Source organism: Oncorhynchus gorbuscha, linkage group LG13, assembly GCF_021184085.1.
Source record: "Oncorhynchus gorbuscha isolate QuinsamMale2020 ecotype Even-year linkage group LG13, OgorEven_v1.0, whole genome shotgun sequence".
Lineage (NCBI taxonomy): Eukaryota > Metazoa > Chordata > Actinopteri > Salmoniformes > Salmonidae > Oncorhynchus > Oncorhynchus gorbuscha.
Window position 1 is genome coordinate 66794414 of NC_060185.1, and position 22928 is coordinate 66817341.

Genomic DNA, 22928 nt, shown 5'->3' on the forward strand with positions numbered 1-22928 from the left:
TTAATGCTAGCTAGCAACTTACCTTAGCTCCTTGCTGCACTCGCGTAACAGGTGGTCAGCCTGCCACTCAGTTTCCCCATGGAATGCAATGTAATCGGCTTCCAAAAAATGGCAATTACCGATTGTTATGAATCGGCCATGCCGATTTAATCGGTCAACCTCTAATTCAGACCCTTTTAATCAGTCCTTTATTGAAGCACCTTTGGCAGCTATTACAGCCTCGAGTCTTCTTGGGAATGACGCTACAAGCTTGGTACACCTGTATTTCAGGAGTTTTTCTCATTCTTCTCTGCAGATCCTCTCAAACTCTGCCAGGTTGGAAGGGGAGCATTGCTGCACAGCTATTTTCAGGTCTCTCCAGAGATGTTAGAACGGGTTCAAGTCCAGGCTCTGACTGGGCCACTCAAGGACATTGAGACTTGTCCTGAAGCCACTCCTGCGTTGTCTTGGCTGTGTGCTCAAGGTTGTTGTCCTGTTGGAAGGTGAGCCTTCGCCCCCGTCTGAAGTCCTGAGCACTCTGGAGCAGGTTTTCATCAAGGATCTCTCTGTACTTTCCTCCGTTCATCTTTGCCTCAATCCTGATTTGTCTCCCAGTCCCTTCCGCTGAAAATCATCCCCACAGCATGATGCTGCCACCAAAATGCTACACCATAGGGATGGTGCCAGGTTTCCTCCAGATGTGACTCTTGGCATTCAGGCCAAAGAGTTTCATCTTGGTTAGGCTAGAGCATCTTGTTTCTCATGGTCTGAGAGTCTTTATTTGCGTTTTGGCAAACTCCAAGCGGGCTGTCATGTCTTTTACTGAGAAGTGGCTTCTGTCTGGCCACCCTACCATAAAGGCTGCAGAGAGGGTTGTCCTTCTGGAAGGTTTTCCCATCTCCACAGAGGAACTCCAGTTCTCCGTCAGAGTGACCATCGGGTTCTTGGTAACCTCCCTGACCAAGGCCCTTCTCCCCCGATTGCTCAGTTTGGCCAGGCGGGCGGCTCTAAGAGGAGTCTTGGTGGTTCCAAACTTCTTCCATTTAAGAATGATGGAGGCCACTGTGTTCTTGGATCTTCAATGCTGCAGAAATGTTTTGGTTCCCTTCCCCAGATCTATGCCTCGGCACAATCCAGTCTCGGAGCTCTACGGACAATTCCTTCGACCTCATTGCTTGGTTTTTGCTCTGACATGCTCTGTTAACTGTGGGACCTTTTTATATAGACTGGTGTGTGCCTTTCCATATCATGTCCATTTAAATTGAATTTACCACAGGTGGACTCCACTCAAGTTGTAGAAACATCTCAACGATGATCAATAGAAACACAGGATGCACCTGAGCTCAATTTCTAGTCTCATAGCAGTGTGTGAATACATATATAAATAAGGTATTTCTGTTTTTATTTTTAATATATTTGTTAACCTCGATAAACCTCCTTCGCTTTGTCATTATGGTGTATTGTGTGTAGATGGCTGAGGATTTTTTTTAATCAATGTTAGGTTGAGGCTATAACTTAACAAAATGTGGAAAAAGTCAAGGGGTCTAAATACTTTCTGAAGGCCCTGTATCTTCAAATGATGTGCCAATGTGGCTGTTCCATAGAGGTTATGGCTCCCCCTTTTAATCAGTGTTTGGCCAGAGAAAACACATTTAATTCCTAATTTGGTAAGGATTATCCAGCCTCAAGTATTTTAGCATGCTCATCAATGGTAGGTTGACTAGTAGTAGTTGCAGAAATAGCAATACGTATCACCTTCTAATAGTGTTTCAGCTGCCTAGCTCTAAAATACAGAATATTGAGTCAAATATGATTTTGGAATGTACAATGCAGTTCTGTGAAATGTGTTGTCAGTTGTTGCCGTTATCTAGGTCAGTGCTTCAAGAGCCCTCTGCGCTTGGCCTTCTGATAAACAATTTCATTTTGAGAGGGAACTGCTGTTTTCATTATTCATGCTCTGGAGTTGTGGTGTATCCACAGTGGTACTTGAGAAGACTCCATGAGACCATAGGCTTACTGGTCAAATGCACATGAGGGGATACTTCAGGGGTACTCCGAGCAGAGCAATTTAAATTAATTTGGTGGTACAGTAACCGAAAAAGGTTGTGAACCACTGCATTAAAGCATGACACCTAATTTCCGCATACTACAAATGTATACTGAACTAAAATAAAAACGCAACATGTAAAGTGTTGGTCCCATGTTTCATGAGCTGAAATAAAAGATTCTAGACACAGATTCTAGACACAAAAAGCTTATGTCGATCAAATTTTGTGCATATGTGTTTACATCCCTGTTAGTGATAATTTCTCCATTGCCAAGATAATCCATCCACCTGACAGGTCTGGCATATCAAGAATGATTAAACAGCATGATCATTATACAGGTGCACCTTGTGCTGGGGACAATAAAAGACCACTCTAAAATGTGCAGTTTTTTCAAACAACACAATGCCTCAGATACGTAGAATGTATGCACACATGACTGTAAGTCGCTTTGGATAAAAGCGTCTGCTAAATGGCATATATTATTATTATATTATTATGTCTCAAGTTGAGAGAGCATGCAATTGGCATGCTGACTGCAGGAATGTCCACCAGAGCTGTTGACAGAGAATTTAATGTTAATTTCTGTACCATAAATCTCCTCCAACGTCCTTTTAGAGAAAATGGCAGTACGTCAAACTGACCTTACAACCGCTGACCACATTTAACCAGGCCAGCCCAGGACCTTCACATCCAGCTTACTCACCTGCGGGATCGTCGGAGACCAGCCACCTGGACAGCTGATGAAACCGAGGAGTATTTCTGTCTGTAGTAAAGCCCTTTTGTGGGGAAAAACTAATTTTGATTGGCTGGGCCTAACCCCCTGCACAGTCATGTGAAATCCATAGATGTTGACCTAATTCATGTATTTCAATTGATTGATTTCCTTACGAACTGTAACTCAGTCATATTGTTGCATGTTGCGTTTCATTATTTTTAAGTATAATTCCCAAATGATACAAATTACACATTCACTGCCATTCCTAATTTATTTTATATTATGTGGTAACATAATTCCACATCTTGCCTTGCATTTCACCGGCTGGTCAATGTGTGTTGGCGTTTGTATCTCAGGTTGAATACCATTCTAAGGCAGTTGTCAGTTTCAGCACTCATGCTATTTCTTTGGTCATTGCGCATTGCTTTTTTCCCAACCTGAAATTGGGGAGATTACCTTGCTCGTTGATGCATGCTGGACTCCTCTCGATTTCTGACTTGTTCACAAATCGATTTAAACTGCTACATGATTCTTTAACAGTGGAGTTGCAAGTTAGTAGCACAAATAGGTAGCACAAAATTGACTGCTGAAATGTAGTGGCGGACGTGAGTGACATTTTATAGGCAGGGGATAGAGTTTCATTCATAAAACATAAAGGGTATTTGTTGCCCCAAAGTTAGCCAACCAGCTTAATGCAATTTTAAAAATTTTACAAAGCCCCACAATTACTTTTCACTTCAACAACTGCAGCTGCAATACATACAACCACAACTTCTTATTGGAAAAGTTTCTGCTACTTTGAAACACCAAAGCGCTCAGCTGTATCTTTTCGATTGTTTCTGCTCTTCATCTCTTCTTAATCTAATTGGTTACCCTCTGTTGCCCAAACTGAATTGTTTTTAGGTCTCCTCTCCACTCCTTTGAAGCTGTAACTTCTATTGAATGTGGGTCTCACCCAATATCACCTGGCTAAACCTTAAAATTCCCTACTTGTCTCTTGTCTACACCCATTGATCTCTGGGTTTTTACAGCTGTGGTATTTTCCAAGTGGGGATTACAGTCTACAGGCTTGCTATTTATGTGTTCTGCCTCCTTCCGTGGAGCAGAGCCAAGAGTTCAGCCCACTCTCCTCACTCCACTAACGACTGGTAATTTGGTAAATGCATTTGAAGGTGGAATGAAAAAGACCCCTCACTGTGGAGTGATGATGCCTCCAACTCCTTTTTATTAATTCTGTCACTTATCCGCCTGACCGTGTCTTGGCTGGGTTCCAAATGACCCCTGACCTCTGCTGGTGGGGGCTATGCAAAAATCAGTATAGAAAGACATGGTGGCTATAAGTCATACAGGCTACTGTGGTTCTATACTCTACACTGCTCTGGTAGTGGTATCAGATTAGATGCAGTGGAGAAAGTCCTCATCCCAAGGCCTATATTTTCATTCAGACACTTACTGATCCACATCACAAACGCCCTTCAGGAGACCAGGTGACTCTCGCAGGGAAGATCGAATGCAAAGATTTGTTTAATTACTCGACTGCTACGAAATAGAAAACCAGGGTTTAGCCCAGGGGTATATCCTATCGATTTGGACTGTGTGGGATATTTTAATGAACCCAGCATGTTTGTAAATGAGTTGTTTAAAAGTGTCTTTGGTGGGTGAAGTTGATAGAAACCTGAGCAGAAAAGGCTAACACTGTAGTCTCTGTTTCTCCTTACAGACGGGCGGATAGAGAGCGATCGAGACAGACCACGATGTCCAAGATCTCCAAGGCCGCTAAGGCCGTGAAGAAGGTGGACATGGGGGGTGTGATCCGGGCCATCGTGAGGTCAGGGCAGGCTGCCCCCGGACCACCTCTGGGTCCTGTCCTGGGACAGGTAAACTCCCTGTTTAGACTTCCCTTCCTGTCTCTGCTATTCTATTTTCTTCAAAACAAAAAGAGAAACATAGTGTCAAGTTCTTTACACGTCTCCTCTTGAATGTCTTCGTGTGTCAGGCTCTTGTGCGTCATCGGTTGGCAGTTGCGCTTAAAATATACTTGTAAGTTCCAGACAAAAATAAGTGGTGTTGGTGCCTTTTGAGAGCTGAACCATGTTGAATGATTTAGATTCCCTTCTGTTAAGTGTATCCCTCTCACACACAGTGGGTTGAAGAGCCCAGGAAAAAATGAAGAGCGTGGTAATGAGGTGAGACGGGTTGCGTCCAGGCAAAGCCCAGCTGCATGTCTGAAGGGACCCTCTTTTTAGAGTGGTTTGGTATGCCATTGTTGCGGCGCACCGTGCGAGTGTGTGTTTCTTTGCTGCCTTGCTCCATCAAGCTCTGAGTGTGTATGTGGTAGGCTAAATTGTAAATAAATGCCAGTCGGCAGCCGATCTGCTTTAGGCACCGGGCTTTTGGCCCTAATCTTCCCTCTCTCCTTGTTTTTTTCCCTTCCTCTCCTCTGTCTAACCACCCCTGACAGAGGGAGCACAAAGAGGTAGGTTGCCTGTCGGCCGCAGGACATATTTAAACAAACGAGAGCAATAAAAGGGGGCGAACGGGAGACAAAAGGGAGAACCTGACGGCTTTGGTGGGGGAGAAGTAATTACAGTCCAGAGTGAAATTAGCACACCCCAATGGAGGCGAGTAAAGAGGGAGAGGAGGAGGAAAGAAGAGCGGCGCCACTATATCTTCGGAACCTCAGGAAAATGCTGAGGGTTGTACATGGGGCTTAACAGGTGTAACAAATCCAAGGAAGTAGTCATTTGCTGAAGCGGCGGCTGATGTAGTTCCTGCCGTTATATTTGAAATATGAGACAAGTTGCCCAACGGGGAGGGCATCCACAATGTGTAGTGTTTGAAATGGAGAGCGAGTGAGAGATGAAAGAGCGCGAGATGGAGAAGCAGACTCCCAGCCTACTCTAGTTCACATCCCTGCCGATTCTCTCAGAACTACAGAGAAACTCCCTGGAGGAATGGCCTTACTGCGCGTGTGTTCGTCAGGGTTGGGCTCAATTCATAATTTTGGAATTGACTTCTGATATGGAATGGGTTAGGTAGTATAGGTTTTAGGAGTATAAGTAGACGCAACATACTACAAAAACAACATCCTACACTTCCACACCTCATCCCCAGGGGGCAGCAGCAACCAACCGGGTCTAGGGCTGTGCTTTGCTAGGAAGCCTTGATGAGCTCGTTAGGTGCTGCCAATTAAGGTGATTGACTGTCAATGTCCCAGCTGGGAAATCTGTGAGGTTGATGGTTTTCTTTTGGTGGCCACTAGGCCTATCGTTTTTTTTTGTCTTTTAGTTTGGGCATGCCTTTGGTATTTATTCCTTTTTATAACAGTTTGATCCACCATCGGAACAAATAATAATCTGCTTGGACTGGCTGACCAAGAGGTCAAGAGAGACGAGCTGGTGTCTCCTGGGTAAATGCATTCAATACCTGGTCACATACGCTTGTTTGTCACCTTAATGGACACGTCGAGTCAGATTACTGAACCGTTAGGCAAGCCCAGAACCCCCTAGACTTATCGAGCACCGTGTTCACAGTTGGCTGTCTAATCGGTTTCATAACACTCCCATTCAACTCCCGTTGAAATTCTAATTAGAATTGGCGACCCCGCAGGATGCAACATTTTAGTTTTGAGTGACATGAAGTAAAATTAAATTCAGTGCAATTCAAAGAAATTAATCTCAGTCATAGACCATGAGTTTAATTGAATCTGACGGGTCACACTTTCAGATAGTAAAGAATATCACTTTTCTCTGTAAACAATGTTCATGTACAGTTTTTGTACTTTTTGTTTTACTTTAGTGCTTAGAATAGCCTATTTATGTTTCCACCAACCAATTTAATTTGTTTGGCTTCTTTTTTGAAGGCCTCGGGTGAACTTGAAGGTTAAACTAATGCATTCTGGGAAATGTCACTCACCCCCCCCATATTGAACAACATTTAAGGGATTAATGAAAATGCCTTTAGAATATTAGCATACATGTTTTGTTTTCCTCATTGATTCACTTTGAGAATGTTCGATTCTATTTTCTTTCATTCAAATTGCAATTCTGTATCCTGCTAACTACTTTAACTCTAATTCAAGAATTTAATTGGAATTTGAGGCATTTTCAATTCTGAATTGAGCCCAACCCTGGTGTGTTAGCGCATTCTGTAAATATGCCCTGTAAACCAAGTATAAAGCTATCTAAGCTATTAGCATTTAGACAAATGGGCCCCAATTTCAATTAATAATAGCATTAATGGTTAGAGCGGAGGCAGACTGGGTGCGGAGTGCATTAGGAACCGCTGATGGAGATTGAATAGACCCTTGCCTATCCTCAGAACAGCACTTCCTCTCACACACACCCTAGCCCATCTGCAGGCTCCCCTGTTGAAACATTCAAGTCAGACCAGCAGACAAATGGCTGGCTGAAGGATCACTGCATGCCTACCAGGGCTGGTGCTACTGGTTAAGTTGTGATTATATGATAGCTTTTCCTCTCTGTCACTCTGTCCTCATAGCACATTACGCTGCTGCACTGCCTGCCTCAGATGTGCAGAGAATTGGACAGCTAGTATGTCCCCTAGCTGTGATTGATCGACCTATGATCCTGTTTTCTCCATTTGTGGTGACAGGCTGCCAATACCCTCCTACACATGGCCAATAAAGTGTCGGAGCCTGGGAGAATGAAAAACTTTATTTCAGTTTGTAAGCTGTCCTGGAAGTGTCGCTGACAACAGCGGTGGAAGAGCTTTCACAGGAAACACACTGACAAACACCATGGGATTATGTCCCATATGACACCGATGTCTGTGTGGAACCAGTACTAATTGTAGCTCCTTGGAAAACAATGCAGTTCTTCGCTTTACATTTCTCAAGCCGCCCCAGCCCTCTCTCAAATACTACAAGCGTCCGGGACCCAGGGGATGGATAAATCATCCCTTTAACCAAAGTGAGCTAATTGGATGTGTTACTGCTGTGATTGCCCGGGTTGTTTGCCTGTGGTCTCAGTGTGAGGCCAACCGTCTTCTCTTCAGTGCTAAATGCTTCCCTGACCTGGGAGCTCTGATGAGCTTGACGGCTGATGCCGAGCTGTCCTTCTCTCTGATCAGTTTCTAGAGTTCATGGGCGATGGAGGGGCCCATGGAGGTCTCTGTGGGATCCAGACTGACGTGGGACAGGGAGTAACCGTGGCTGTGGGAGTGGGACGGTATGTGGTAGCGGGAGGGTGGCCCAGGGGTGGTTTTGCCTGTGGCTTGGTCCTCCGTCTGCTCTGAGCTTTGTGTTGCCAGGGTGGATTCCCCCCCTGCCTCTGCTCTGTCCCCAGCCCCCATCCCTCTGTCCCCACCCTGCTTGTGCCTCTCCCAGGCTGAAGTCAGCTTCACAGCCAGGGCCAGCAGGTTCTTCCCCAGGAACACTGTCGAGACCCGGGGGTCCCGGTACCAAAGCATGCCCGTTCCCCTGAGGGCCAGTGTGAACACGTTGATGGTGACCAGGCTGAGCCAGGGGTACATGGGCTCCTTACGTGCCCCCCTCTGTCCCGGCATGGCGGCGGCCCCCAGCTCTGTGAGGGCCACACAGGGCAGCAGCAGCAGCAGGGCGTAGCAGTAGAAGAACACCAGGCCTTCGGCCCACAGGGGCACCATCAGGTCAGTGGCCCCCGCGTGGGCTTCCCACAGCCCGGCCTGCAGGTCCAGAACGTCCAGCAGGTCCACCACCACCCAGAGCAGCCTCCCTCGCACCTCCTGCTTCCTTCGCATTGGCGTCATGTTGTCAGCCCCAGTCAGGATGAGGAACAGGGAGGGAAGGCAGATAGACAGCAGCAGGGTGAGTGTCTTCCTGGCCAAGGGGTCAGGTGGCCGACGTTCCGTCCGGTAGTTCTGGCAGACGAAGAAGAGTTTGAGCTGGAGCAGGGACAGGAAGAGGAACCAGAGGGCGTTGGCGAAGCCGCGGCGTGGGGAGAGCGCCTCTGACACCACGCCCGCCGACACGAACCGCAGCGCCAGCAGGAAGCCCAGGTCACCTAGCAGCACTGCGGCGCAGGGCCACACGCTGGGCCCTGCCTTGCCGCGGGCTCCCAGCATGCTCTGCTCCAGCAGGTAGAGGTCGACTACTGCCATTGTGCTCACTGTGACCAGGGTTGATACGCACACCTGGGGCGTAGGCACCATGCCTGGGAGAGGAAACAGAAAGATGACAAGTCAAGACAAAATGTACTATATTCAGAAGAATGGCTTTAGACTATGTCCTCATTCACCAATGAGAATTTCACTTGCATGATAGACCATCTTTCTTCAAGATGCTTGCTTACCTAACAGTGATGCCAGTCATACTTTGCTTGTTGCTATGGATAAATATCATTTGAATGCCAATTCAGCGTTGAGCTTTTCCATCTTTCAGTCAGAGGCTGTTCTTCCCTGACCATGCATGCTGAGGAACTGTGTACATTTTCTCACTCCTCTGTAGATAAGTTATTTCAATGTGGCTCTTCAGCTACGTAAGTTTTAACCCTGCTCGGCACCTCAAAATTACCTAGGTTTTCAGCTGTGGCGTTTTGCTTGTGTGCCCTTACCTTATTCATTAATAATGAATTGTGTTGAAGTGCAGCCAGGCAGGCAGCTTGTCTACTTGTTTTCCTTGCTGTTTAGTCGGCCTCATTGTTGCTGCGTGCTGCAATCTTAAAGTCAGCGGAAAATTGCCTTCTCATTTGGGAGGAATATTAATAATGCTTCTCTGTACGATTTGTTCTGGGGATGTTTTTTGACGGTAATTGCTTGCTTGTGTGTTCATGAACACGTGTTTGTCACCGTGCGTGTGTCCCTGCGTGCAGTCCATTCTAATGGGCTCATTTGCCCATTTATGGAATTCCAATGTGTACATTCTTTTGTGCGAAGCCATATTTGAAGTGGACTGTATAAAACCCCAGTATTGATTTGGGAGTGAGAAATTATCACAGATTTTTGTACGGTGAAATGCCTCTCCTTGACGTATTGAGGCTAAGAGACTGTAGCGTATGGTTCTCAGAGCAGACCCAGCCAGGAGCGCTGAGGAGAAGTGTTAGCCATCTGCCTACAGCACCACCAAGGGTGTCAACCACTCCACGGGATCGATGGCATTTTAATATGAAATCATTACCATCTCCAGATATGCCATAATGGCAACACTTGAGTCTGATCGAGCGAAACGATTGCGGGCTCTGTGGCCAGCGAGGAGCAGATGAACAGATCTGCCTTTTAATAACGTGTGCTTCTGATTGACGACAGGCATCAATCTTTTCAATGCAGCACTCATCTGAGCCCTGTCATCCAATGGCGCGAGAGAGACTGTCAGTGTCTGCGGGAGAGACTTGTGGGAGAGAGGGAATTGAAAGTAAGAGATTGATGCTCTTGGCTGTCCACATTCCTAATAAAGTATTACTACAACATAACAGTTCATAAATTAACTCAGCCTGGCAAGGAGGGGAGATGAGCGCAGGAGGGAAGGTAAAGTGAGGAAGACCAAGCGGCAGACAGAATTTGGTGGGAAAAAAATACATGGTGTCTTACGCGAACTCTGAGATCCGAAGAAATGAAATGCATTACTACTTCTTGTGGAACAGATGAAAAATGATGGATGACTGAGGAAACAACCTAGACTGACTGATCCTCCGAGGGGCATGGTGAAGAAGAGGAGGAGCCCAGACGTCAGAATCACTCACATATGATTATCAGATGTTTTTTTTTTGTTTCTCTGCAACCCATAACCTGATTTATCATTGCTGGAAGTGAATGGATTCTAGTGTATCAATTCGCTGACTTCGAGAATATTGCAATTGAAAATGGTGCTTTAGCTGAACAACCCCCCCCCCCAACTGCCGACAGAGGCAGGAGAAAGGTAATCTGCCACCCCAGTGTTTTTTTGCCTTTGTCATTCCCACCACGCCTCTTGGCGATTCCATATGCGTCTAAAATTGTACCCTGGAACCCCGGCGTTCCTCTGTCAGCCTGTGTTTGTGTTACGGCTTGACAACACACCCAATTGATTCTGTTCTGAGTGAGTGTGCCGGATGACGGCTATGTGTGTGTCCACTCTGCTCATCAATAATGACCAATAATGACCAAATTCATCATCACTATGATTAGAAATGGATACTGTAGCTGATTCAGGCTTTTCCACTGCAACTGTAAGGAAAGGGCCTGGGAAGGTGGACAGGTAAATGATTTGCTTGGGATTTCTCAGACCAAGGTGTGTAACAGGGCAAAAATAAAGGCTACTTTCTTATGTGTATTGTGTGGTGGAGAAAGGAGTGTTTTCACCAGTTACCCAGGGTAATCTGTTATGGCTTTCGAATTGCCTCCCACACACACACACACACACACACACACACACACACACACACACACACACACACACACACACACACACACACACACACACACACACACGTATCATTTTGAAATCGGGCTCGCCTCCTTGTTTGTCACTTGTGTTTTTCTCTTTATATCGGAGGTCTACCAGGTGTGCTGGGCTGAAGGTAAAAGGAAAATGAATTGCTCTAGACCTGTAATTCATCTATAAAAACATTCTGCCTGGAATGTTTGTCTTACTACAAACTAAATCAACTGCTTGCTTGTACCAGCAAGGGATGTGTGAGTGAGACTGAGAGGACTGCTTGTTGGAGAGAAAGAGGTGATTAGGTGTGTGCAATTAAACTGGATGAATGAATGGGGGTGAAATCTGTATAAGTCTAATGGAAAATCCCATCTAATCCTGGTGACTGAGTTGCCCTTGAGCAGTAACATCTGATGTCTCAAGAAGCGTTTGTAAACCTGTGGGAACAGCTATTATAGGATTTTACACGTGTAGGGGGTGATGATGTGTTGGTGCATGTCCTCCAAATGTAATATTTATTTTCCATTATAATTTCAACAGATCTGTTTTAAATCCCCTCTCTATGGGGGATTTTGTCTTCCATTATGTTGATGCAGCCCCCAAAATTTAACCTAATCATTTAGTCTTATGCAAAAATGTGATGCACCACCTGTTACATAATGACCTTTTTTATTAGTAGATGCATACATAATTCAACTCTTTGAAAGTGGGGGATAGTTACCCAAAGCATGCGTTCTTGCTTTGCCTCTCCACCTGGCTTGATTGAGATCCACTTCGTCTATTAGTAGAAGTTGAATGGTCCCTGGATGAACATGAAGGTCCAAACTGACTCCTTACATCGATTGCTTTGTTTGTTATATGTCCAAAAATATTTGAAAAGGCTCCCTCTCTGCTATGATGGTCTTATCCTGTTAAACAGGGAAAAGTAATTGCCCTCTGTCGATCTTTGAGTTTGTCCAAATTAAGTTCACATTTAAGCAGTCAAGACTCTTTTCTTTCTTCTGAGTCGGTCAAATAAGCTTGTCATTTTGTTGAATTATTCCATGGTCACCGCGGCTGCAGAATTAATCTCTCAGTATGTCCGTCCTGAATTTGACACCTCGGGTCTGGCAGCCGAAGATCCAGTGAGTCACGAAGGAGCTGTGCGGGCTTATTGGCCGTGCTCTGAGCTGTCGAAGTCGCTCAGAAGTGGAATACTGCTTGACGCGGAATCATTATCAGGAATAGACAACCCCCCCCCCCAAAAAAAAAAAATCCACATAAGGAAGTATTGGCTGTAAAGGAAACCTTGAGGATACAAGAGCCATGAATAAACTCACCAAGCCACTAGACTTTGATAGTGGTGTTCATTTGTAGGCAGGTTACGTGCTCTCAGCTCTCCCTCTCTTCCTCGCTCGTTCTCCCTCCTCGCTCGTTCTCCCTGCTCAGCTCTCCTCTGCCACCTCCTCCTTTTTACCATCAGCTCAGCTGTATAACTTTAAGATCCAGACTGGAATGCATGAATATTTAGGAGCCCACGGTTATGTCCATCGGTTATGGTAATGATCATGATGCCACTTTGCTGAAATTATAACTAGCTTAATGGCTTTGTATTACATGGAAGTAGATTATGGCTTTGATTGCCTTGCCAGTAAAATATCAGATATACACAATGAACCCTTACTGAAATGTCACTCAGATATATGGAAGCAAGTAGAGCAAGAGATGCCTGTGGACACACTTCAAAACCATCCTGTCTTTTTGTTGTACTGTAAATTTGAAACGGGTCCCAGTCGGCTGCAGTATAGCCTAAGGGTTCCCGAATGGAAGGGTTTTAGTGTTGGAGAGATTGTTTTGATGGTCAAGGAGAGTACGTTTGCGTCACCTTGTCATTGTGTTTCCGTTAAGTGCATAGACAAATCAATCTCCACCTTCTCAGGGTCACCTCTAAATTCAAAGACTCTCATTTGTCCCCTCTCCCTCTTATTCACTCTCTTCTCCGTGTATGCGGGTCATCTCCAAGTGAGAGCTTTAGTCAGACCAGTGAGAAAGGGGAAGGAGAGTCATATATTTCTTGTCACAATCAGCTACGCGCTCCACTGGCTTCCACAGAGATTTCCATTCCCTGGGTTCAATTTGAGGTTTTTCCTCTATCCTTCTACTCTCCCGTTCTCTCTCCTTATGCCCTCCGGTTCCATTCACTCTACCTCTCCTCTCTATCGTTCCTCGCTCACTCTTCCCCTTTGGTTCCCTGTGGGTGTGGTTGAAGGTCACCCGGCATTGGCTCTTTCAGCGTGGAGAGGCTGAGCAGGGTGGGAGGTGGGGACAGACAGACAGAGGGAGGGAGAGGGAAGGCAGCCTGTCCACAGCACTGCACAGTCATCACTTTACCTAGACATGAGTGGGGAAGGATGTGGGTTAAGAGACCGTCCAAGATTCCTAAGGACTGATTGGTACCAAGCTGATGTCCACCAGTGGCAGAGGCCAACCACCACCGGGCCAGAATAGAATGCTGTGTCTCTCTCTCTGCTTTCATGTTTCCTTTCTGCCACTCCTCTAACTACTGCATAATTTAGTTTAATGTGGCAATTGGAGTGCTTTCTAAATCAGTAATTTGAAATAAATTCATTATGCCCTAATCTATGGACTTCACATGACTGGGCAGGGGCGCAGCCGTGAGTGGGCCTGGGAGGGCATAGGCCCACCCACTTGGAAGCCATGCCCAGCCAATCAGAATGAGTTTTTCCCCACAAAAGGGCTTTATTACAGACAGAAATACTCATCAGTTTCATCCGCTGTGCAGGTGGCTGGTCTCTGACGATCCCGCAGGTGAATAAGCCGAATGTGGGGGTCCTGGGCTGGCCCGGTTACATGTGGTCTGCGGTTGTGAGGCCAGTTGGGCATAATGTTAAAATCTCTATAATTACGTTGGAGGTGACTTATGATAGAGAAATTGACATTCAATTCTCTGGCACTAGATCTGGTGGACATTCCTGCAGTCAGCATGCCAATTGAACACTCCCGCCAAAACTTGCCATCTGTGGCATTGTGTTGTGACAAAACTGCGCATTTTAGAGTGTCCATTTATTGTCCCAAGGACAAGGTGCACCTGTGTAATGATCATGCTCTTATATCAGCTTCTTGATATGCCACACCTGTCAGCTGGGTGGATTATCTTGGCAAAGGAGAAATGCTCAATAACAGGGATGTAAACAAATTTGTGCACATTGAGAGAGAAGCATTTTGTGTACAGAAATATTTTTGAAATCTTTTATTTCATATCATGAAACATGGGACCAGCACTTTACATGTTGCCAAAACGAAAGGAGTACCAATGCATTCTAAATATGATTAATAAAAATGTCTTTATTTGTATGGCATGTTCAATGGAAACCAATACTGCTACTGTACTACTACTAGTAGTAGCAGCATACTGCCACTTCACTCCAGTGAAACACTCAAGTCAATAGCCCTGTAATACAGTTCCTGGCTCTCCCACTCACTCCTCCAGAGTTCCTGATGCGTCTTGTTGATGCCTCCAGTAGACCATTCAGCCTGCTGCTGCCGCTACACATGATTAATCATGAGGCGCACCACTGCCTCGCGTGTGAGGAGAACGTAATGGAGTTGAGAAATACCATGTTTTCTTTGTTATGATGTAATCACCTTCTTTTTTTTGTTGTCCTGCCCTGCTGCTCATCTGATTCAGCAGGTTCTCTGTAGTGTATAAACTGTCCAAGACCAGGCCAATATATACATCCTTCGAGGAGAGCGGTGTTGCTGGATGATGCTCACCCATTTCACTTGTTATGGAGATGAGCTCTTTGGGAGTTTGGCCAGCACTGTCCGTTGTCCTCTTCCTTTGTCATTTGGAATATGTGCTTGAAGTAGCCATTTCTATTTCAGTACGGTATTGTGTCAAGAGTTAGCTGTGACTCAGAGGACCTGTGCTGAAATGCTTTTGTTGTCCTATTTTGCGTACCATTAGACATCCGTGTCTTCATCACTGGAAAAAGATAAACAAGTTGAGTTTGTCATTTAAAAGCTTACAAACAGGGTTGTTTGATGGATGTAATAGAATTCAAATGTAACTTTAAAGTTGTACCACAAAGATTGTTGATGGTCAACACATCAGAGAATGTTGACTTGAATGGAAATATTTGTTAGTAATTAAAGTAGACATTTTAAATGTCATTGGTGCACAAGCTAAATTGCAGTGGTCTGACTGAAGAGATCGGGCCATTCTAAAAATTGTTTCTATGATTGAAATTACACCCACCCTGTATTCAAGAACGTGTCTCAACCGAGGGCAGGCACAACATTAACACCTGATGTGAAATGGTCTAAGCTACAACGTGAATATAAAAATGGACATTCATTTTTTTATTTTTTTTTTTTTTTTTACAACGCTTTTAAGTAATATCAAACTCAACCGTTTACCATTTCCAATGATGAAGACATGGATGTCTCGTAGTAGGGTGAGATCTGCAAAATGGGTCAACATTGAGCACCTCTATCTAAATTTTTTGCCGTTCAGGTCTAAAAAGTCACTTTCTTGACACTTCTACCATTGGCAAACACGTATGGAATTTGTTTTTTAGGATACATTTTTGTTGCAAAAGGGATGCTGTCAAGTGATTGAATTCAAATGGATTTACCCATCAACGATTTATTTCTGAAAGATACACATTTATATGACGTATTAGGACATTCGCTCTCCCTCTGATCATCTTGTCGGGCTCAAATGAGGGTAGAGACACACTCGTATACAGTGGGGCAAAAAGTATTTAGTCAGCCACCAATTGTGCAAGTTCTCCCACTTAAAAAGATGAGAGGCCTGTAATTTTCATCATAGGTACACTTCAACTATGACAGACAAAATGAGAAAAAAAATCCAGAAAATCACATTGTAGGATTTATAATGAATTTATTTGCAAATTATGGTGGAAAATAAGTATTTGGTCAATAACAAACGTGTATCTCAATACATTGTTATATACCATTTGTTGGCAATAACAGAGGTCAAATGTTTTCTGTAAGTCTTCACACACTGTTGCTGGTATTTGGGCCCATTCCTCCATGCAGATCTCCTCTAGAGCAGTGATGTTTTGGGGCTGTTGCTGGGCAACATGGACTTTCAACTCCCTCCAAAGATTTTCTATGGGGTTGAGATCTGGAGACTGGCTAGGCCACTCCAGGACCTTGAAATGCTTCTTACGAAGCCACTCCTTTATTGTCCGGGCTTTGTGTTTGGGATCATTGTCATGCTGAAAAACCCAGCCACGTTTCATCTTCAATGCCCTTGCTGATGGAAGGAGGTTTTCACTCAAAATCTCACGATACATGGCCCCATTAATTCTTTCCTTTACACGGATCAGTCATCCTGCTCCCTTTGCAGAAAAACAGCCCCAAAGCATGATGTTTCCACCCCCATGCTTCACAGTAGGTATGGTGTTCTTTGGATGCAACTCTGCATTCTTTGTCCTCCAAACACGACGAGTTGAGTTTTTACCAAAAAGTTATATTTTGGTTTCATCTGGCCATATGACATTCTCCTAATCTTCTTCTGGATCATCCAAATGCTCTCTAGCAAACTTCAGACGGGCCTGGACATGTACTGGCTTAAGCAGGGGGACACGTCTGGCACTGCAGGATTTGAGTCCCTGGCGGCGTAGTGTGTTACTGATGGTAGGCTTTGTTACTTTGGTCCCAGCTTTCTGCAGGTCATTCACTAGGTCCCCCCCAGTGTGGTTCTGGGATTTTTGCACACCGTTCTTGTGATCATTTTGACCCCACGGGGTGAGATCTTGCGTGGAGCCCCAGATCGAGGGAGATTATCAGTGGTCTTGTATGTCTTCCATTTCCTAATAATTTCTCCCACATTTGATTTCTTCAAACCAAGCTGCTTACCTATTGCAGATTCAGTCTTCCCAGCCTGGTGCAGGTCTACAATTTTGTTTCTGGTGTCCTTTGACAGCTCTTTGGTCTTGGCCATAGTGGAGTTTGGAGTGTGACTGTTTGAGGTTGTGGACCGGTGTCTTTTATACTGATAACAAGTTCAAACAGGTGCCATTAATACAGGTAACGAGTGGAGGACAGAGGAGCCTCTTAAAAAATAAATTACGGGTCTGTGAGAGCCAGAAATTTTGCTTGTTCGTAGGTGACCAAATACTTATTTTCCACCATAATTTGCAAATAAATTCATTAAAAATCCTACAATATGATTTTCTGGATTTTTTTCCCTCGTTTTGTCTGTCATAGTTGAAGTGTACCTATGATGAAAATTACAGACCTCTCATCTTAAGTGGGAGAACTTGCACAATTGGTGGCTGACTAAATACTTTTTTGCCCCAGTGTATATGAGTACCTCCTGTGGCACGTCTGTCTTCTCCCCCTTTTCACCTTGGTCAAATGAACCTTTTTCATTGTTTAAATATTGACGATGAACACTGTTCACACCGAACACTCAAACCTACCTCCCAGCCATCTCTTCCTCTGCTTTCTCTCTTTTCATTCTGTCCATATACACTCACAGCCACCCTGGCTCGCTCATGTCGGTGCTCGCTATATCTTGTTAAAAATAGTTAGTGAAGCTGAAAGGCCAATCACATTTTAACTTGAGGTGTGACAGAAAGAGTGGAGAATAGGGTGTCAAATCAAATCAGATTTGAATCACATATGCCTAATTGCTCCCTTAATTGTTTATCATAACCCTCTGATCTGGAAATAAATTGGAGCAATTACTCACTGCTGTGGAGTTAGTCTGCTGAAATACCGCTGTAGATTAGCAGTTAATCCTGATGCACAGACAGGATCTCAGAGAAACTCTTTGAAGGTGCGGGAGTTAAATACTCCTTCCACTAGATAATGTGTCGGCCTGCCTTGGGTGATGGGCTGCTGCCATTTTGCACTCTGGAGCCTAATCAGTCATGGTGCAGGAGGAGAGGATTTAGCTGGCTGCTCGTCTCTTACTGTGGGATGATTAGATGTTCAGATGGAGTGGAGCAGGGCCAGGGTTGGCTATTTGACCAGGGTGCAAATGCTCAGTGTCTCTTCCACGGCCGTCAGTTGCTCTCCCTCTCTGCTATAAATGTCATGGGTAGTCAGGGAGCCAAGCGAACCTTGCTTTCATGGCATGCCAGACTCCACTGCCAGTTTAAAGAGCCTCATTACAATTACCAACACGGCTCAATCCCAATAATGACTTCAATTAGGCTATTAGAAAGTGCGGGGGCGAGAAGGATACTAGCTCACCCTGTCATCGTCAAACGCCCCACTGACTGGCCCCTCATGTAATGTATTCATTAAAATGATTACCTGATATAGTTTACCTTGTGCCCACCTTCACTGTCTGCCATTTCATTGTCTGCTCAGTCAATTTGCCTTTAACTTTCCAGAAGTCTGTTTGCTCCAGAGTATTATATATATTTTTATTTAACTAGGCAAGTCATTTAAGAACAAATTCTTATTTACACTGACTGCCTAGGAACAGAACAACAGATTTGTACCATGTCAGCTCGGGGATTCGATCTAGCAACCTTTCGGTTACTGGCCCAACGCTCTAAACACTAGGCTACCTGCCTAGTGGTTAGAGCTTGTCCAATTTGGAGCTGAGATTCCCATAGGCTGGAGCATCGACTTTCTTGCCCGTTCCAGTAGCGCTCACTTTAGGAGCTCAGGGCACGCCCGGCCAGCATGCATTTGTAGTCTGCTTGTGTGCTGCTTGCTTTAGCTACTGCTAAATATTTTCATAAAGAAACTGATCAAAAGCACAGGTGCTAAATCAAGGTGACTTACAAAGATGAGAAGCAAGAGAGGGACTGGGGTAATGTAGTGTCCACAACTAAAGAATAACTAAAGATTCATTGTCTGAAAAGACATCCCTTATCCCATCCCACATACTTACTACGTGCACGTGCTAAAAGAAAGGAATTAAGGTGGGTAGATAAGTGTGTCATCGTAGCAAGGTATTTATGAACTAAACATCTTTTATTTTTAGTTTCAACTAAATGTTTCATTCATTTTTGTTCTATTATCAATACAATAGGCCATAATTGATTTTGGCCCAATAGGCCTGGCATATTCCCACGTTCAAGGAGCTTTCCGTTTTGATTGGGTTATTTTGCCTAAACCTTTAGGCCTATCTATAGAAATATTTTAAAACAACTCCACATCCCTGCCCAGCCTGGTAAGTGTGGCCAAAAGGGTGTTTAGCATCCCCAGTGGCTCTGCAAGTGTGGAGAGGATGTTCTCCACTGCTCACCTGTTGTGACAAGTCTCCACCTACCAGAGGTCCCCCCCCCCCCCCCCCCGTTACTCATTTTCTCAATTACTCTCTGTGGCACACATCAAAGTCAAATACTTTCTAGAGAACAAACTTTGTCAGGATAGGCAACCGAAATTAATAATGAATGTATTTGTGTTATGTTAAGCAGAGGAGGGAGTAAAATGTTGACAAGCAATAAACATTTCAGGACAACTATGGCTGAATTAGTATCCTTACGCTTTCAAAAATACTAATCGAATAAGACATGGGAGAGATGACAAATTTTTACAGAGATGTATTAATAGACTAGTACAAAATTCAGTAGCAGATTTGGGTACGGGCGACTCTGACAGTCGCCGGGGTTGGCACGAGGCGCCCTCTGGTGCAGGCGGGCGGGGACACTAAGGACGGGGGTTCACCCAGGACGCCTTACAAGCTAGAACCGCCACATGCACTTGAAACAAATAGCCAAACCAAATCATTCCGTGTATTTATTTGTAGACTATAGCCTTGAAATAATACAGCCTAAATAATTCATTTTCATTCCTTCTCGGCTCCCTGTCTGGCTCCTGACCTATATGGAGTGTTTACATGCTGTTTAATATGACATGTAGCCTTCTCATGTTAATTCAAATACTTTACATTCAAATCCATAGGGTTTGGTTTCGATACTTAAATACAAATTGGTAGGTCAAGGTAGTCACAAAAATAGATGGGTGTTGGTTAAATTGTGATTTTTAATGATTGGAGTGAATTTGGAGGGCCCGTTTTTTTTGTGTGTGTGGAGTGGTTTTTAGCAGAGCGTAGGAAAGCACATGGAGCGCCGCGCAAGCACCTCTCCATGAGCGTTGTTTCCAACTGCTTAACATGCTCACATCTCTGGTCTGCTCTGCATATGCGCCCTCTCTCTTTCTATATATACCGTTGAAGTCAGAAGTTTACATGCACTTAGGTTGGATTCATTAAAACTAGTTTTTCAACCTATCCATACATTTATTGTTAACAAACTATTGTTTTGGTAAGTCTGTTAGGACATCTACTTTGTACATGAGAAGTAATTTTTCCAACAATTGTTTACAGGCAGATTATTTCACTTGTAATTCACTGTATCACAATTCTAGTGGATCAGAAGTTTACATACACTAAGTTGACTGTGCATTTAAACAGCTTGGAAAATTCCATAAAATTATGTCATGACTTTAGAAGCTTCTGATAGGCTATTCGACATAATTTGAGTTGTACCTGTGGATGTATTTCAAGGCCTACCTTCAAACTTGGGGCCTCTGCTTGACATCATGGAAAAATCAAAAGAAATCAGCCAAGACCTCAGAAAAGGAATTGTAGACCTCCACAAGTCTGGTTCATCCTTGGGAGCAGTAAAACAGTAAAATATCCACAGTAAAACGAGTCCTATATCGACATAACCTGAAAGGCCGTTCAGCAAGGAAGAAGCCACTGCTCCAAAACTGCCATAAAAAACATTGAGACTACGGTTTACAACTGCACATGGGGACAAAGATCATACTTTTTGGAGAAATGTCCTGTGGTCTGATGAAACAAAAATATAACTTTTTGGCCATAATGACCATCGTGAAGCACGGGGGTGGCAGCATCATGTTGTTGGGGTGCTTTGTTGCAGGAGGGACTGGTGCACTTCACAAAATAGATGGCATCATGAGGGAGGAAAATTATGTGGATATATTGGAGCAACATCTCAAGACATCAGTCAGGAAGTTGAAGCTTGGTCGCAAATGGGTCTTCTAAATGGACAATGACGCCAAGCATACTTACAAAGTTGTGGCAGAATGACTTAAGGACAACAAAGTCAAGGTATTGGAGTAGCCATCACAAAGCCCTGACCTCAGTCCTATAGAAGATTTGTGGGCAGAACTGAAAAAGTGTGTGTGAGCAAGGAGGTCTACAAACCTGACTCAGTTACACCAGCTCTGTCAGGAGGAATGGGTCAAAATTCACCCAACTTATTGTGGGACGCTTGTGGAAGGGTACCAGAAATGTTTGACCCAAGTTAAACAATTTAAAGGGAATGCGGCCAAATACTAATTGAGTGTATGTAAACTTCTGGCGCACAGGGAATGTGATGAAAGAAATAAAAGCTGAAATAAACCATTCTTTCTACTATTATTCTGACATTTCACATTCTTAAAATAAAGTGCTGATCCTAACTGACCTGAGATGGAATTTTTACTAGGATTAAATGTCAGGAGTTGTGAACCTGAGTTGAAATGTATTTGACTAATGTGCATGTAAACTTCTGTCGTGTCTTTGGCTATGCCAGATTAAGTGATATGACATGCTTTTCTATAAAATAATTTATCCGTAATTAATATTACCTGATTGAGCTAATCATGTTCATGTAATTAACTAGTCGGGCACCACAAAATAATATTTATAGAGCTGTTATCTTCCAAATAAACCATTAAAGACCTAGTAATATTTTACATCAATAGCAGTCAATATTAATCGTCATCTTAATTCAGTCTCATCTGAAAGTTGAATCAGCAATAAAAAATGGGGTTTAATTATTTATTTACTGAATACCTAACTAATCACACAGAATTACACATACAGTGGGTCAAAAAGTATTTAATCAGCCACCAATTATGCAAGTTCTCCCACTTAAAAAGATGAGAGTCCTGTAATTTTCATCATAGGTAAATGAGAAAAAAAATCACATTGTAGGATTTTTACTTTATTTATTTATTTATTTGCAAATTATGGTGGAAAATAAGTATTCTCTGTTTAGGGCCAAATAGCATTCTAGTTTGTTTAGGTTTTTTTTTTTCTGTGTGTTTCGTTTCTTTTTTTTTTTCTGTGTCAAGTAATTTATATTTTTGTTTTCTCATGATTTGGTTGGGTGTAATTGTGCTGCTGTCCTTGGGGCTCTGTGGGGTGTGTTTAAGTACAGAGCACCAGAGCCAGCTTGCTTAGGGAACTCTTCTCTAGGTTCATCTCTGTAGGTGATGGCTTTGTAAGAGACTATTTGGGAATCGCTTACTTTTCGGTGGTTGTAGAATTTAACGTTTCTTTTTTGGATTTTGATAATTGGCGGGTATCGGCCTAAATCTGCTCTGCATGCATTATTTGGTGTTTTACATTGTACACAAGACATTTTTGCAGAATTCTGCATGCAGAGTCTCAATTCGGTGTTTAACCCATTTTGGGAATTCATGGTTGGTGAGCGAACCCCAGACCTCACAACAATAAAGGGCACAACAATATGAGTTCTATAACTGATTCAAATATTTTTAGCCAGATCCTAATTGGAATGTTGAATTTTATGTTCCTTTTGATGGCATAGAATGCCCTTCTTGCCTTGTCTCTCAGATCGTTCACAGCTTTGTGGAAGTTACCTGTGGGGCTGATGTTTAGGCCACGGTATGTGTCGTTTTTTGTGTGCTCTAGGGCAACGGTGTCTAGATGGAATTTGTAAACGCAGCAAAAAAATAAATGTTTATGACCCTGTCTTTCACAGATAATTTGTAAAAATCCAAATAGATCTTCATTGTAAAGGGTTTAAACACTGTTTCCCATGCTTGTTCAATGAACCAAAAACAATTAATGAACATGCAC

At 43.8% G+C, this 22928-nt stretch overlaps 2 protein-coding genes across 2 annotated transcripts in view; one reads left to right on the top strand and one right to left on the bottom strand.

Annotated features, from left to right (window-relative positions):
- The window catches only part of mrpl11 (mitochondrial ribosomal protein L11), a 55133-nt gene that overhangs the window by 20662 nt on the left and 11543 nt on the right, over window positions 1–22928 (top strand). Inside the window, exon 2 of the mRNA XM_046295445.1 lies at window positions 4463–4619. Within this exon, the coding sequence (XP_046151401.1) occupies window positions 4497–4619 (123 nt within the window). The 5' untranslated portion in view covers window positions 4463–4496. The remainder of the gene's footprint in view (window positions 1–4462; window positions 4620–22928) is intronic.
- LOC123993364 (transmembrane protein 121-like) lies at window positions 7400–12316 on the bottom strand. The gene is made up of 2 exons (XM_046295444.1): window positions 11814–12316; window positions 7400–8894 (listed from the first exon to the last, which is right to left on the bottom strand). Exon 2 carries the CDS (start codon window positions 8890–8892, stop codon window positions 7837–7839), a length of 1056 nt encoding a protein of 351 aa, XP_046151400.1. The 5' UTR covers window positions 8893–8894; window positions 11814–12316; the 3' UTR covers window positions 7400–7836.

Bases quoted from the DNA above. Each gene is read 5' to 3' on its own strand.
- LOC123993364 (XM_046295444.1), bottom strand. From the start codon at position 8,892: ATGGTGCCTACGCCCCAGGTGTGCGTATCAACCCTGGTCACAGTGAGC.